The sequence below is a fragment of the Erinaceus europaeus genome, chromosome 13 (genome assembly GCF_950295315.1).
Source record: "Erinaceus europaeus chromosome 13, mEriEur2.1, whole genome shotgun sequence".
NCBI classification, from domain to species: domain Eukaryota; kingdom Metazoa; phylum Chordata; class Mammalia; order Eulipotyphla; family Erinaceidae; genus Erinaceus; species Erinaceus europaeus.
Window position 1 is genome coordinate 30,930,724 of NC_080174.1, and position 18,001 is coordinate 30,948,724.

An 18,001-nucleotide genomic window follows, 5' to 3' on the forward strand; every position below is an offset into this window, starting at 1 on the left:
TCATGTCCCCAGAGTTACAAAATCATCTTTCCCAGTTTAATGCATAGAATAGAATCTGCATACTTAAGAAAGCAAATGTTAAGGCTGGGGACCATAATACAAGTGATTCTTTCACATCTGAAACCCATCTCTGAGCTCCTCAGTAGTTCAATCCCTGGCACCATCATAAGCCAGAGCTGATGTTTAAAAAAGAGAAAGAGAGAGAATTTTTTCCTTTATTGTGGTAGGGAGGTTAATGTTTTACAGTCAGTAGTAAAATACAGTAGTTTGTACATGTGTTAACATTTCTCAGTTTTCCACATAACAATTCAACCCCCTCTAGGTCCTCCTCTGTCATCATGTTCTAGGACCTGAACCCTCCCTGCACCCCAGAGTCTTTTACTTTGGTGCAATACACCAAATCCAGTCCAAGTTCTGCTTTGTGTTTTCTTATTTTTCAACTTCTTTGTCAATATTACTGTTAGTGATTTAATTATGGTTGACACAATTGTGGGATAAAAGGGGTGCAATTCATACAGTTCCCACCACCAAAGTGCATATCCCATCCCCTCCACTGGAAGCTTCCCTATTCTTTATCCCTCTTGGAGTATGGACCAAAGATCTCTATGGAGCACAGAAAGTTGGAGGTCTGGATTTTGTAATTGCTTCTCCACTGGACATGGGTATTGACAGGTTGATCAAACTCCCAGCCAGTTTCTGTTTTTCCCTAGTAGGGTAGGGCTCTGGAGAGGTAGGTATCCAGGACACATTGGTGAGGCCAACCTGTCCAAGGAAATATTGGTAGTATTTTTCATTCTGTCTATGAGTGAGATCATCCTGTATTCATCCTCTTTCTGACTGATCTCACTTAACATGATTCATTCAAACTCCATCCAAAATGAGGTGAAGAAAGTGAAATTACCATTTTTAATAGCTGAGTAGTATTCAGTTGTGTATATATACCACAACTTGTTCAGCCACTCATCTGTTGTTGGACACCTAGGTTGATTCCATGTTTTGGCTATTACAAATTGTGCTATTGTGAACATAGATATACACAGATCCTTTTGGATGGGTATGTTTGGTTCCTTAGGATATATCCCCAGGAGAAGAATTGCAGGATCATAGGGTAGGTCCACTTGAATTCTCCAGACTCCTTTCCACAGGGGTTTGACCTATTTACATTCCCACCAGCAGTGCAGGAGGGTTCCTTTGACCCCACAACCTCTCCAGCATTTGCTGCTGTTACCTTTTCTGTTGTATGACATTCTCACAGGAGTGAAGTAGTATCTCATTGTTGTCTTTATTTACATTTCTCTGACAGTCAGTGACTTGGAACAGTTTTTCATTTTTGTTGACCTTTTAGATCTCTTCTGTGGTAATATTCTGTTCATATCATCTATCCCATTTTTAGATGGGGTCATATATTTTCTTGTTGTTGAGTTTGGTGAGCTCTTTATATATTTTGGTTATTAGCCTCTTGTCTGATGTCTGGCAAAAATAAAGATCTTCTCCCATTCTGCAAGGGATTTTTTTGTTTGGGTGGTGGTTTCTTTTGCTGTGCAGAAGCTTTTTAATTTGATGTAGTCCCATTTGTTTTTGTTTTAGTCTTCTTTATAATTGGATTCATATGATTGAAGATGCCTTTAAAATTTAGATGGAAAAAGAGTTCTGCCAATATTTTCTTCTTAGTATTTGATAATTTCTCGTCTACCATCCAAGTCCTTGATCCATTTGGAATTTACTTTTGCATTTGGTGAAATATAGTGGTTCAGTTTCATTCTTCTGCATGTTTCAACCCAATTTTCCCAACACCATTTGCTGAAGAGACTCTCTCTACTTAGTTTGGGCACCTTTGTCAAAGATTAGATATCTGTAGGTGTGGAATGCATAGGTTATTAGTGTAAGTTTTTTTCCTCTAGTGCAGCACGGATTTGAAAAGAATGAGATTTAAAAAAAAAGGATTGAGCTTTATACATCTGCTAAGTTTCTACATTGTACAGATACTATCATTAAAGCCAGTAACCTTTTAGAGATATTTGCCAGGACCCAAAGGTAAGTATACTAACCTATATTTGACCTTCTTGTACATCTAACTATCTCACTTTCAGTAAAATTCTATGTTCATAGCTAAATAGATAAATTCATCTTATCTCAATGTGAATTTCAAGTCAGTTTTATGATACCATAGTGTAGTTTACTATGACTACTTTTTTAGTCCAGTTTAACTCTAATAAAGCAGATTTATTAGAAAGTAGGGGGAGGGGAAACACTCTGATTAACCTTTTTTTGAGGAATAAACCAGAATTTGGTGAAGTTTGTTGCAGCCTAAATCAGAACATGTATTTTAAATGTGTCTTATATCATTTAACCTGACACAGTAATATAAAGTAGTATATAGTGCAGTACAGGTTTTTAAATTTTGTATATTTTATACATGAAGAGAACACTGCTCTACAGTTTTTAATATACAGAACTTAGGGACCTCAACATTTCTAATATATAAGATATGTCCCTTGGAAAATGTAGTATTGATTTATAAGTGAAAACAGTCATTGGAAAGTTTGAGAAATGAGAATGTGGAAAGTAAGGAAAACTCTGAGGTTTCTTGGATTAGTAAGAAAAATAGTGACTGCCTGGGGCTTAAGCCTAGACTCTGAAAGAACTCTTGATGCAATTCATAGGAAATCAGTTTTATTTAGGAATAGTTTTTTTTTTTTTGAAAAGATGGATTCTGCCAATACTATAAAAGCAACTGAATTCACCTAAGAGCTTCTACTTTAATCACTCTCTTATGGCTGGAGGGAGAAGGATCAACTGCGCATAGAGTGTGTAGTGTATTCCCTTTATTGCTCTGGAAAAGTTATACTAACAAATATCATATTTTCTATGTTGTATGTTACGATAAATCCAGAATTAATTACATAATGAAATACATGTAGGGCATCATTTTCAGGTTTCGGATTCCTTGATCAGGTATCCACTGACATTGCCTTTATGTATTCCTTCCCCCCCCTTTATGCTACCATGTATAATGTAGGTATATAATAACTAAATGAGCTCCTAAGGAATATTTAGTTGCAAAAAATTCAGAATCAATCTAAATTTACTGAAAATACCTAGTAATTTTCATTTTCAACAACAGGAGTCTGAATTTTTTACATTCATATTTCTAAATTATGACCCTAAACTAAATATTGGAGCAACAAGTAGTCATTGATTGCAATCCTTTTTTGCTTTGTCTGAACTATTTGCCAGATGGCTTCTGCCATGGTTATGCTAATTAAAATGCATTGCTTATAATTGCTTGCTTTAACTCATGCTGTAGCTTACATTTTTCTTCTCATTTTTTAGTATTTATTAACTGTCAGCTCTTTACTTCCTTAAAAGTTTGACTACCTTTTCCTCCAGCCCCCATAGATTTGAACCAATTCATAGATTTGAATTGGTTTTTGTTATTATTGCAATGGTGATGTAATGATTTTCAGACACATGTGCTGGGTTGTTGCCCAGATTCACAAATGTTGCTAATCTGAAAAGAGAATTCCAAACACATTTATAAGCCTGTTTCATCCTAGGCAGTTTTAGAATAACTGTGTTGAATGAAATATGCCTCAAATTGATTGTGGGGTGGTAAGGATCATTGTTTTCCTCAAGAAACAGTTAAAACTAATTCAGAAAAGTATGTTAATTTTCCTGATTCCATAAGTATATAGTTTGCTGCTCTGTTGACTTATAATGGAAAGTTAGCTTGTAATAAAATAAAATTTGAATTAATATTATGCTAGGAATTTTGATGTTTCCTTTTAGACAGCTCATCTTAGAAGATGCTTTATAAACAGTCATAGCCCCCCCCCAAAAAAAAAAAAAAAAGCCAAAACTGTTGCTTAGTTCATTACTTTGCTGAGCCAAGACTACTGAGATTAAGTGTGATTTGGTTTAATGAATTTAAGTTTAAGCATCCTGGAAAGAATAAGGTATGGCTGTTGGTTAAAGTCAGTTATGTCTCCCAACCTGCTAGCTGTCTTGCAGTAAAAACTGTAACGTAAGGACCTTGAAATAGATGCCATCATCAGCTCCAGCTCCCAAGCATTCATCTATTTAAATACATGACAGAAGATGGTAGAAGAGAGTTCAGCAGCTATTTGTGTGGTAGGAGTAGTTATTGTAATAGGACATAACTTTGTTGTAGGCCAGCAGCTTTGAGTTAAAACACTACAGCTATTTCTCTTCTTTAGGTCTTTCTTTTTCTTTTGCTTTTTATAGAATAACTCACTGTTTTTCCACAAAGATTTTTTTATAAATCCAAGGAGGAACAAATTCCAGCTTCCTACTGTAACAGTTATACCTTTTGTCTGTTTAAATAGCTTTCAATATTTGTTTTTGTTTTTTAAAAGGCAATGGACAGCCAAGACGTAGATCCATTCAAGACTTGACTGTTACTGGAACAGAACCTGGTCAGGTAAGATTTCATGGTCAAATTCTGTCTTTGAAGAATAATGATGGTATACATAGGAGACTGTATGTTCTCTAATACATTCTATCTGCTGGAATTTTGTGAAATATTCTTAAGGCAGTATAAAGTTTTCATCTTTATGTTTTTGCATACTTGTAAACTTCCATTATCTTTTTATCACTGCTTTTTTGTAGATGATCAAAAACATACTATAAACCATTACCAAGTGGTACAGTTCCTTAACCAGCCAAAGTACATAGAAGTAGTCTGATTTTTATGCTGAGAATAATAAAGTTGACATAATTTATGTAAGATTCTTAAAATTAGTAACTAATTATAGTTTATATTCATGAAAAATTGCATTATGACAATATAATCTTGGAGATTCTTTGTGATGATTAATAAAATTTGAAAATCTTTTATAAGCTATCATCTTATATAAGTAAATTAACAAAACCCACCTAAGATACTTAACTGATACTCTTCATCATCATTTATTTCTGGAAACACACACACACATATATGTATATATGTAGGCTATATATTTTATGATAAGAAGTCACCCTAAATCTTGAATTCATTCATTAAATATGCAATCGTTCAGCATATCTACTTCTGTAAACCTCAGAAGTTTGAATGGAGTTTCCCACCTTATCTCCATTAAATAGTTGAAAGTTTTAATCAAGGTATTTAGAATTTTACATCTAGTATTTCATTGATTCTATACAGGCTTTGCGAGCCCAACATTTTTTTTTAACTCCTCTTATTACTACCACTGATATTCCAATTATGAGAAAGTCTAGCTAAGTGTTCTCCCTTTGACTAGAATGAGAAGCTTGCTCTGAAACAGTTGAGGAACATTAGCTCTGTTTACTCTAGAATAAAATGTTGTTGTAATCCAGGTTTGGCATCAACCATCCCAATTTTTACTTATTTCTCTGTAAGTTCTGTATAACTTGAAATTAGGATTGTTACCCTTTTCTTTTATAAAGAACCAAGGCAAACTGTGATTATGGTATAGTGGGTTCTGTGAATGGTCATAGCAAATGTTAAAGCATTTGATGTGAGGGGGCCAGGAGCTGATATGGTAGAGGAACCTATTTAAAATGGGTGATATGTAGCCATTTTATATAACTAACTTTAAATTACAAACTTAAAAATGCCCAACATCCAATTTGTAATAAAGATGACAAACAGCATTCCTAAGTACTATGGAAATATATTGGAAGTATGTAACAAATGGCTGTTCAATCTTTTAAATTACTCATGAAAGTAGTATTCATTATTTAAAGTTATTTAGAATATGTATTTTCAAAATTGGAAATGTAGTTCTTTTAAAAACCTGCCTAAGCAATGATTAACATATGTGGGGGGGGGGTGTCTTTGTTTGTTTGCTGTGGCCATGGAAACTGATAAGGAACATAAAAAGAATTTACTAACACTAATAGAATCATCAGAGAAAGAGAATTTAACTAATAAAGCTTAGTACTATATTTCTCACAGGAGAGTAAACTTACTGGAGTCTTGTAAGGTCTTGGCCCTTGATTCAATTTAAAACATAAAATCTCTTAATTTTCCTCCTGTACATTAATATTAAAGTTGTTTTTTTTCTAAATTTTCATTTAATTTGAAGGAAATAATGAGTGAAGAGGGTATTTTTTTAAAAAATATTTTATTTATGAGAAAGATAGGAGGAGAGAGAGAGAGAGAGAAAGAACCAGATACCACTTTAGTACATGGACTGCCAGGAATTGAACTCAGGACCTCATGCTTGAGGGTCTAATGCTTTATCCACTGTGTCACCTCCTGTAAAATAATAAGTAAACATCTTAATTGAAAGTAACTGTATAAGACTGTATAAAAAGATTGCTGCTTTTTTTTTTTTTTTTTTTTTTTTTTGCAGCACTATGAATCCACTGTGGACATTTCCCCCCATTTTATTGGATAGGACAGAGAGAAATTGAGAGGGAAGGGGAAGATAGAGAGGGGGAGAGAAAGAAACCTGCATATCTGCTTCGCCACTTGTGAAGCAACCCCCCCCACACACACAGGTGGAGAGCTAAAGGCTGAAACTGGGGTTCTTGCACTGCACACTATGTGCAGTTAACGGTGCACCACCACCTGAACCCCTAAACGATTGCTTCTTTACAATACAAAACTCTCTTTTAAATTAATTCAGGTTCTTACTTAATTTGTGAATGTTATTAAGCATTCATGGATCTAGCCTTCTGATAGTAAAAGCACTAGGAATGATCTGACAATGAAGCCTAAGTGTTGTTAGACTATGAGTCCAAAGCTTCTTTTATAAACCCAGAGGACAAGGTAATGCAGAAACTTGTGTCATCATGTTCATTGTGCTACCTACAAAATTCCATATGTTGCCCCTTCCTGGCTTATGTGAATGATTGCTGATTCTTTACCAGTTGCACTTCCATTCTTCTGTCCTTCCTCTCCAGTAGAGTCACCCCTGCTTTCTAATAGCAGTCAATCAAGTGAGAACCCTCCTTCCTTGGAGACTCCCCAGAGCCACACAACAAAAAACCCAGACCCTATCATCTCTTTTTAGAACACTCTTGCAGAGACATCCCACAAACCCTGTGGTGAACATTCTGCTTTACTATAACAAACATTCTCACTCATTCCATTACAGATACATTCCTGGTGATCTTTGGGGGCATTGTAAATAAGATGAAAAGTCAAATCCCCAAAGTGTTTATTTGGACATATCATACATATAGAGCAGATCAATTACAATAATTACAGCTGCTGTTTAAACATTTATTATGCACAACTTTATACAATGCAGGCCTTTAATATACATTATATTAGTCTTTTGTTATTTGTTTATTAGTGAGAAAGAGAATCAGAACATCACTCTGTCACGTGTGATGAGGGGGATTGAAACTGGGACTAAAAGCCTATGAGTCCAGTGCTTTATTCACTGTGCCACTTCCCAATTATCAATCTTAGTAATATAAATTTGCAACTCCTCCCACAATAGGAAATTACAGGCTTGCTCTGGGTCCCCCTGCCCCCTGGCCAGCTGAGGAGAGAATCAGAGCAGCTCCCTGGGAGTCCTGAGGTAGCTCTGCATGCCGAGGGCAAAGTACGCAGAGAGACAGGGCAATCAGCTCTGGACAAGTCTCAGTGGGACAATTCATTTATTGAAAGAAAAAGCAGGTAAATATAGGCCGTAACTCGGGGGGAAGGTTTGGGGGTCTCCATTAGCCCAAACACAGAGCAACACAATGCATAGTTACATTTTGACCAACAGACTGATCATAAGCTTTACAATGTGCATTTTTCCGGGGGTAAATTGCAGGCACTTTGGAGCAGCAGGGGAGAGGAAAAGGGGGCAGTTGAGCAATCAAGATGTTTACTGGTGGTTTAAGGTTAACACAGTAATCCATGGCTTTTAATTAAAGAAGGAAGGGGGGGGGAGGTGGCATGTGTAGAAAGGTACCCATGTCCGGAGGTCCAGCCGTCATAAATTCCAGAGACCAGGGGAGCCTGCCCTTGTCTCGACCTGAAAGAATTGGGGGTCAACTTGCTTGGACCTCATGGAAACAATGGCCTGGACTTTCTAGGACAGTGGGCCCATTCTCCAACAGGAAGTAATTGATTTAAAGGCCTTTTATCAACCAGCAAAATTGTTGCTTTTTATCACTTTACTTATTGTATTCACCCTCAATCTTCAACTTTTTTAGTATAAATAATTTTTTGCTAAAAAAACTAAATCATAAACACATGATACCTTTCTGTTAGAAAACTTAATTATATACAAATAGTAAAATTCCAAAATGTCCTTATTATTGAACTGTATTTAATAAAAGATTTAGAGTGAGCCTCTACCTATGGATTAGAATGCTTTTAGTACATACACACTGTCATGTATAGACTTATTTAGATATTTATTTGATGAAGACAGAAATCATGGGGGAGAGAGAGACAGAGAAACATCTGTAGCACTGTTTTACCAGTCATAGAGCTTCCCCTTTGCAAGTGGAGATCAGGGGGTTGAAATTGAGTCTTTTGTGTATTGTAATATGTGTATTCAGCCAGGTACACCACTGCCTGGCTCCGACGTGTAAATTTAATTGAATTACCTATAATTATCCTAACAGAGGAAGAACTCTTGTGAATACACATTACTACCTGCTACCCATTTCTTGTTTTAATATTTATATTATTCAAATGTTTTTTCAACAAGAATATTATATAACTCCACATTTAATCTGTGTTTTGTTCTTGTATAATTTTAGCAACTGAGATTTCTGAGGTTATTTAAATAGCAGCACTGGCCATAAATTCTTAACTTGTGAAAATATTTTTCCAGTTTTTCAGGTGAGACATAAAAGGCAAAGGTTTATTTTTGCCAGCAAAATAACCCCCAATTTCTTTTTATAAATATAAAATTCTGGTCAAAATCCAGTTCTGCTCAGTGCCTACTAGTGATTTTCCCCTGCAGTTTAAGTTTGGCTTAGCATTCTTTTGCTGCTTTAACCTGCTGAATCCACTGGATGTCATTTCTGTGCTCTTGTAACCACTTTTATATGCAAACCTTATGCTAAGTCAAGTTTCTCTATATTTGGTGCTACAAGTCTAATCACATATCCCCATCTTGTATTTATGACTTAATTATCTGCCATTTAGTCATCATTTTTATTGTCAATATACTTTATATGCAGTTTCATTTGATTTTTGTAATCTCATAAACTAGGTAATATTGTTTTCATTTTACTGTTGAATCTTAGAGGTTAAATACTAGTAAGGCCACATTACCCAGTAGCAGACCAGAGGTTCTGTTGTCTCTGAAGCTTAAATTCTTTTAAAGTCTTTATTATTACTTCTTTTTATCAGAGCAGTGATCTGGAGCCTTGGGTATGAGAATCTTTTTGCATAATCATTATGTTATCTCCCCCATCCTGAAGCTTGACTTCTTAACTATTTGATAAAGGAGAAAACCAAACTCCCAGTGACTAACTTGTTCAAATTCACATGGCTATAAGTGGATGATGGACTAAGATTTTCAAAGCACTAGACTGAGTCTTGTCAAATTTGCTGATACTCAACTATTTTTGACCTGCAAAACTGAGAGTTTTGTGCAATTCAATTTTATACATACTCTGTGCACTGTAGTATGTTATCCTTGGTATGGGGTCAGGGTCAAAAGCAGGCAGGGAAATGGTAGCCTGAGTGTCTCTTCCATTCAAGAGGTCGAAATGAGGATGCGTGGGTCCTTTGGGGCCAAATTCTGGATTTCTTTGGGACTTCTGATAGGGGCCATGATCAACTGTGCTGAAAACACAGGAGCCAAAAATTTGTATAACATCTCCTTGAAACGTATCAAAGGATGACTGACAGGCTTCTTGCTGCTGCTGTGGGTGGCAGGGTGATGACCACAGTCAAAAAGTACAAAAAACAGAGCTCAGGAAGAAGATAAATCCAGTGGTGGTAATTCAACAAGGAAAGTCATACCAGAGAAAAGATGGTATATTTCTGTATTTTGAAGACAATGCGGGCGTCACTGTAAATAATAAAGGGGAAATGAAAGGTTCTGCCATCACAGGACCAGTTGCAAAGGAGTGTATAGACTTATGGCCCAGGATTGCATTCAGTGTTGGCAGTATTGTATGATTCTTTGGTGTATTTATAAAAATAGAAATTTAATTGCCTTCCCACCCAGCCCCCACAAAAAAGAATTATCAGAGAAAAGACAGTCTGGTTAGATAAGTGAAAACTTCCCAGTGGAGGATGTTAAATATTAGGCTGAAGATTTCCAAGTTGATCCAATAACTTCCTATAAATAATAAACATTTGAGGTTTTATTTTTATTAATAATTGGATAGAGACAGAAATTGAGAGGGGAGGGGAAGATAGATATTTGCAGCCCTGCTTCATCACTTGTGAAGCTTTCCCCCTCCACGTGGGGATCAGGGGTTTGATTCTGCATCTTTGCATACTGTAATATGTACATTTAACTAGGTATACCACTATCTGGCCCCTGTAATAAGTATTTTGTATTCTACAAATGGCTAGGCTTTCCTGATCTTCAAAAATGGGTTTTTGTGCTCAGAGATTCAGGAATGTAGCAAAAAAAACCCACATATATTCTCAGTGATAATCTGAAGTAGGCCCAAAAGGATGGAGAGACATAATCATCTATACGAGTGTGGCATGAATCAACTAATGTTTTGGAAAGAATAGTGATGTGGAGTTAAAATTTGTTTATGGTATAAATAATCTTAAGATTCTGATGCAACTTCAATAGGTAATAGATGAAGGTAGTTATTTTATCATTTTATCTCTGAAATTGTAAAAATACTTTCAACAACAGATGAGTGGCTAAGCAAGTTGTGGTATATATACATAATGGATAGATACTACTCAGCTATTAAAGTGGTGATTTCACCATTTTCAGCCCATCTTGGATGGAGCTTGAAGAAATCATGTTAAGGGAAATAGGTCAGAAATAGAAGGATTAATATGGGATGATCTCACTCACAGGCATAAATTGAAAAACAAGATCAGAAGAAAAACACTAAGCAGAGCTTGGACTAAAGTTGGTGTATTGCACCAAAGTAAAACCCTCATGGTGGAGGGGGAGAGTTCAGGTCCTGGAACATGGTGGCAGGGGAGGACCTAGAGGGGGTTGTATTGTTTGTGGAAAACTGGGAAATGTTATGCATGTACAAGCTATTGTATTTACTGTCAACTGTAAACCATTAAACCGTCAATAAAGAAAAAATAATAGTAAAAGAAGGAAAGAGAGAGAGAAAGAAAGAAAAAAAAAAGGAAAGATGTCACAACATAGATGTTACCCCCAGAGTGATGGGGGTTAGGCTTGAACCTTGATCATGTATTGGATACATGGCATAGCAGGTACCCTCCCATGTGAACTATCTTGCTAATGCTTCAACAGTGTAAATAGTTTTCTGATGCTTTCTTATCTAGTTGGTTATTCTTGTCTACTTAATGTCCAAATTCACTTTCACCAAAGTTCTCAGGACATGTGGCCTTGGAAGCTTAATGACTTATCTGCATGACCCCATCTTACCATAATTCTCACAGAGCAACAGAAGTTGCATAACCACCTTTAAGGGTGTTTGTAGACTCAGGAATGCAACCATCCACCAAAAAAAAAAAAAAAAAAAAAAAATCAGAAAATTTTGTTGCTGAAATAAAATATCAAAACACTATTGCTAAGTTCTACAGTGGGGGCTATAGATGGTGTTATATCCTGTACAAGCGCACCACTCCAGGCAGCATTTTCCCTTTTTTTTTTTTTTTTTTTTTTTAAGCATTCCCTCTGCAGGTAGGGAGTAGGGCTTCTTGAATCCAGTTCCTTGCTTATGATAACGTGCACTTAACCAGGTATGTGCCACCCCCCCTGCATTGGGTCTTCAAGGATTAAAAATTATAGAATATTAGCATTGAATAGAATACTAAGTCATCACATCCTTAACACAGATTCTGTGTTAGATTTCTAAGCTTTCTGTAGATACCCATTATTTGGTTAAGAAAGTCTTTTAAGTGGAATTTAAGTTAGTTAAATATTTTTTTAATTGGATACTGAATGTTACCAAAATTTGACACATGTTATAGTGATAAAGTAATATGAATGTCTAATGCTATTACCTTTGCATTTGTAGATTGACTTCAACTTTTAAGAAGGTATTTAATTGCTTGTAAGCTGTCAAATTTCATTTATTATCATAATTTCTATGATTTTTTTTCATTTTTTGTGGCTATTTTCACATGTTAACAAGTATTTTTTCTTTAATGCTATTTTTATCAGTCAGGTTTGTATTGCTTTGGGCCTTTCTAGCATGGAGAAATCCCTTGCTTCACTGTCAGAGTAGATTGTTGAGTGGGAAGGGGGAAGAAATCCACTCTACAAAAACAGACAAGTTAACTTTTCTGCTGTGGGTAGTACTGGGTAGAAATGAGAAAATGAGGTAATAAAACTTGCCAGACTTGATGAAAGAAAGAAATCCCAACCACACACAAAAAAAGAAAGAAAGAAAGAAGTGAAAGGGAAGACCTATAGTACTATTAAAAAAAGAAAGGGGGGGGGGAATATTATAGTCAAACCATAGAAAACAAAGGCAGTAAAAAAGCAACCAGAGAGAAAAGTTATCTACAAAAGAATACTAGTTAGATTCTCACAACAGGGGAAGTCAGAAGAAAGTGGAATATCTTCAAACTACTAAAAGAAAATAACGGCCAAGATAGAATTGTCTAGCTAAGAAAAATAGAGAATGAGGTCAAAATAACATTATTAGATAAGCAGAAATCTGAGCTTACCATCCAAAATATGTTTTTAAAAAATACTTTATTAAAATTGAAAAAAGGGATGAGAGACTAGGGGTGGCCGAATACTAGAACATTCATGGTGGCATATGTGGTACCAGGTGTTAAATACTATCAGGGACATAGAAATCAGCACCTTATACATTTAAGTTCCGAGCACTTCCACTAAACCAAACTCCCTGGCCACCATCCATTGATTTTTAACAAAAGAATTTTCCCATTATTTAATAATTTTATTATAGATTCACCCTTTGCTTCTCAGTATTCATACTAGCAATTTGACCCTTCAATCTGGGAGAAAAGTTTTCCCCTCTTCAGTAAGTGTTTTGTTAAAATCGTGGTTTCTTTCTCTTATCACTTTTTCCTATAGGTGAGCAGTAGGTCATCCAGTCCTAGCATCAGAATGATCACTACCTCCGGACCAACCTCAGAAAAGCCCCCTCGAAGTCATCCATGGACCCCTGATGATTCCACAGGTGACCAGTTTTTCTCATTTACAGAAGCTTAACTCGTGTCTGTGTTCATTTAGTTGAGTCATTAGTCTTCATTCAAGCAGACATTAAAGTTTACATTTTCCTGTTAATAAAACAGAACATTAAGCAATCAATATATACAACTATCTTTTAAAAAATATTTTATTTATTTTATTTTTGAGAGAGATGCAGACAGGGAGGGGCACAGAGAGAAACACCAGAGCACTGCTCAGCTCTGGCTTATGGTGGTATAGGGGATTGAACCTGGGACTTTGGAGCCTCAGTCATGAGAGTCTGTTTGCATAACCATTATGCTATCTCCCCCACCCTACAACTATCTTTTTTGAGTACAGAGTCAGAAACCACCTTGCCTGCCCTCTCTGTCTTTCCCTTGGATACTAAACTTGTATTTTGAAGATAGCTTGTTTACAGCTTTTCCAGATTGGAAAGTAGTATATTCTTGATACTATAATCTGTGATTTTACTGTTATGATACATCCTACAGGATGATGGCAAGGTTATCATCTTAAAAGTAACTAAAATCAGTAGAATGATTCAAAAAAGAGAGAGAATAATCATCATCACTTGTCTTTTGGTTTAAAGATAGATACAAGACATAATGAGAAAAAAAAATTCTACTATTGACCTTTGAAATCATTTAAAACTAGGGTAGGAAGACATTGTTTCAATTACCTAATAAATTAAATAGAACTTTAATAGTTCTTTTGGGGGGTGAGCTTAACTTGAGTAACTGGTGAGCATTAGTATTAAAATCTACCTGTGTGAAGGTAATAATAGAGATTTACTTTCATTATGGACAAGAGAAAATTATGTGCCAGGAGAATGGCATGATAAATATTCAGCATTTAGATACTTAAATAAAAATTATTTATATTTTATTATGTCAGAGAGGGGGGAAATGATCTCCTAGATATTGAAAAATTAAACCATTTAATATTCTATACAAGATCAACTATGTTATTAATAATGACACTTAAAATGAAGGTAAAAAGTCAGCTTTCTATCTTTATAAACTAAAACTACTAATCTATAAGATAATTGATATTATCTACTCATGTTCATAGTTGAACTTAAAAAACCGAGTGTTTTGTATTTGTGTCATGAAAGATTAAACTATGTTTAGCCAAAGGTGTACTCTTTAGCTTTAGTAAGTTTAATTTTAGGGATGGAAGAAACTCTTTAGGTCTTACCACTAGCACAGCACAGTCTGGGATAATGTAGATCAGTCACTACTACTCAGTAGAAATGCAAAATTCACCTTGACACACTTCTTCTTAAAAGTAGACAGGGAGGGGAGGGGGTGGGATATGGAGATTGGGTGGTGGGAATTGTGTGGAGTTGTACCCCTCCTACCCTATGGTTTTGTTAATTAATCCTTTCTTAAAAAAAAAAAAAAGTAGACAGGGAGATAGTTTTGACAGATTTGATCAGGTTCAGATGATAATAGTTGTATTTACTTTCTTAGTTATCCATGCTGGGAGAGAGTATTCTCTCTTACATTACAGCATTTACTTGGTCCTCTTACCCTCAATTTGGCAGGACCTACCCTCAATTTGGCAGGACCTACTGCCTTCAATGTAGACTAATCTAGACATACCAGTCAGCATGTGGTAGATTAAGATTCTTTTAAATCCCTCTCACTTAACTGCTATATAGTGGTGCAGAGGACTGAACTTAATGGCCTCTGTGGCCTGAGACTGCAATTTCTATACTTTTTTTTTTTACATTTTTTTTTTAATTTAAGAAAGGAGACATTAACAAAACCATAGAATAAGAGGGGTACAATTCCACACAATTCCCATAACCCGATCTCCACATCCCACCCCCTCCCCTGATAGCCTTCCCATTCTCTCTCTCTGGGAGTATGGATCCAGGGTCATTGTGGGTTGCAGAGGGTGGAAGGTCTGGCTTCTGTAATTGCTTCCCCACTGAACATGGGCGTTGACTGGTCGGTCCATACTCCCAGTCTGCCTCTCTCTTTCCCTAGTAGGGTGGGTCTCTGGGGAAGCGGAGCTCCAGTACACATTGATGAGGTCGTCTGTCCAGGGAAGTCTGGTCAGCATCTCGCTGGCATCCGGAACCTGGTGGCTGAAAAGAGAGTTAACATACAAAGCCAAACAGATTGTTGAACAATCATGGACCTAAGGACTGTAATAGTGCAGATGAAGTGTTGGGGGTATTCCCTGCATGCTCTTGTGTACTTCTGCTTTCAGGTATATATTTTTCCCCTAGTTTATGGGCACGGGTGAACCTATGCTCTATCTCAGGGAACCTGGACTATATCTAGGTTTGGGGACTTTATTGGGGAGTGGAACACCTGGAATGGAATTAGAGAATACTATGAAAGGAAAGGTCTCACCCTAGTGATGAAGCTGAAGGGTTGTCATTTCACACCTGAAGTCTCTGGTCACAGTCTGAAGTGAAGCATGCTGGGGTGGCACTCGTTGTGTTGATTAGGTTGCAATCTGCGGATGCAATATTATTTGATTTGAATTGAGAGCAGCATGCAAAAAAGTGGGCCCCACCCTAAGGTTCCAGGACTGGGGGAAATAGAGTCTCTATAGTGGAAATGTGAGGTTCCTGTTGTGTTAGGGTTCAAGAAGACAATGGATAGTTATTGTTATCATCACATTATTTGGTGATATGGTTAACTTTGGAAAGTCCCTTTGATAGGGTTTGGGGTATAGTACCCAGCATCTTGTATATAGCTGTGCTATCGGTTGCTTCTGTTCTCCCTGGTCTAGGCTTTTGGGAGAGAACATATCAAAGACAGCCTATGTATTAAAAAGACTCAGTCTGTGTTTTAAGAAGTTCTAGACATATCATCAGTTTTTCGCCTCTCATATTAAATAGTGGTTTATATAATGTTTACACTTTAATAGGATTGTACATAAACACTACTCCCACCACCAAAAGACTGTCCCATCACCACCACCCACCCCCGCTCCCCCACCCTCCGCCGTGCCGGGAAGCCCAATAGCCACCCTCCTCTTCACCACAGTGTTTTTACATTGGTGCCCTGCTCTCGATTTAATCAGATCTTGCTTTTAGTTTCCCTTTCTGTTCTTCTTTCTCAACTTCTGTTGATGAGTGGGGACATCCCATACTCATCTTTATCTTTCTGACTTAGCTGACTTAACATAATTCCTTCTAGCTCTGTCCAAGATGGGTCAGATAAGGTGGGCTCATTGTTCTTAATAGCTGCATAGTAATTTCTGTACTCTTAACGGGCTAAGCACTGGCCTTCACTTCTTGATTTTTGGAAAAAAAAAAATGAAACTCATTGAATTTATCAGTAAGTCACCCACTATTTAAGAGCTCTAATCCTTGCGCTTGTTTTTCCTAACACCAGAATACTGGGAGCTTGTATTATACTTAATTTTAAAATTATATTAGATACTGGATATTGATTTAATAAGATAAATATTAAATTGCAAAGGTTTAGCAAGAGTAATTTGAATAGAAATGTTAAGTTGAAGAAATTCAAGGTACTTCCTTGTTCTGCTATAGTCAGCAGGAAATTATTTTCAATCAATTTTAGTTTTGTGGAAAGCTGTGTTTCAGATGTGGAAACATTGTTTCAGATCAAAAGAAAAAAAAAAAAAAGCAGAACCTGGACTGGAGGTGGTGTATTTCACCAAAGTAAAAGACTCTGTGGTGGGTTGGGGGGAGAGTACAGGTCCTGGAAAAGGATGACAGAAGACCTAATAGGGGTTGTATTGTTATGTGAAAAACTGAGAAGTGTTAATTCATGTACAAACCATTGTATTTACTGTCCAATGTAAAGCATTAATCCCCCAATAAAGGGGGGGGGGGAAGAACCTTGTTTCGAACTATTGGGGGGGTTAAATTTACTTCTTGTTTAGTTATTTCAAAAAGCATTTGTATAGTATATGGTTTTAGAGTAAGACCCTACTAGGCAGTGTTCTGTTAATTTTTCTTTGATGCACATTAGCATTTAACAGACACTTTTTTTTCTCAATTTGTAATGTATAATTGGTTAGAATTAACTTACCCAATTCTTTATTTGGTGTCAGTTATAGCTGCTACTACTATGTGTTGAATGCTTGCCATATGCCAGCATTGTGTGGTATTCTTTGACTGCATTATCTGATCTGGCCTGACTTTGCTTAGCTTTTACTAGCAAGCACATTGTCAGTGACTTGGAGGGAAAAAAGTCAAGAAATTCAGCAAGAAATCAAGTGTATACTGAACCATTAAACTGCCTTTGTCTTTTTTTTTTTTTTTTTAGAAGGAGAGTGAAGTGGGAGAAATGATACAGTACCTTGCTGTCATCCACACCACCACTCTTTGAAGGAGTTATTGGGGGGGGGGGGGTGCTGAGGAAGGTCAAACTCATTTATTTTCTTTTTTATTATTTTTTTATTTATAAAAAGGAAACATTGACAAAACCGTAGGATAAGAGGGGTAGAACTTCACACAATTCCCACCACCAGATCTCCATATCCCATCCCCTCCCCTGAGAGCTTTCCTATTCTTTAACCCTCTGGGAGTATGGACCCAACATCATTGTGGGATGCAGAAGGTCTGGCTTCTGGAATTGCTTCCCCACTGAACATGGGCATTGACAGGTCGATCCATATTCCTAGCCTGTCTTTCTCTTTCCCTAGTGGGGAAGGGCTCTGGGGAAGAGAGCTCTAAGGTACATTGTTGGGGTTGTCTTTCCAGGGAAGTCTGGTTGGCATCCTGCTAGCATCTGGAACCTGGTGGCTGAAAAGAGAGTTAACATACAAAGCCA

At 36.6% G+C, this 18,001-nt stretch overlaps 1 protein-coding gene and 1 pseudogene across 2 annotated transcripts in view; both read left to right on the plus strand.

The window, feature by feature from the left end:
- Nucleotides 1-18,001, plus strand: part of MAP3K7 (mitogen-activated protein kinase kinase kinase 7) — a 106,912-nt gene that overhangs the window by 70,021 nt on the left and 18,890 nt on the right. For both annotated transcript variants that reach the window (XM_060205477.1, XM_060205478.1), the window contains 2 exons: nt 4,377-4,441; nt 13,119-13,224. In XM_060205477.1, coding sequence (XP_060061460.1) covers nt 4,377-4,441; nt 13,119-13,224 — 171 coding nt within the window. The remainder of the gene's footprint in view (nt 1-4,376; nt 4,442-13,118; nt 13,225-18,001) is intronic.
- LOC132542712 (large ribosomal subunit protein uL14-like) lies at nt 5,813-11,627 on the plus strand (annotated as a pseudogene).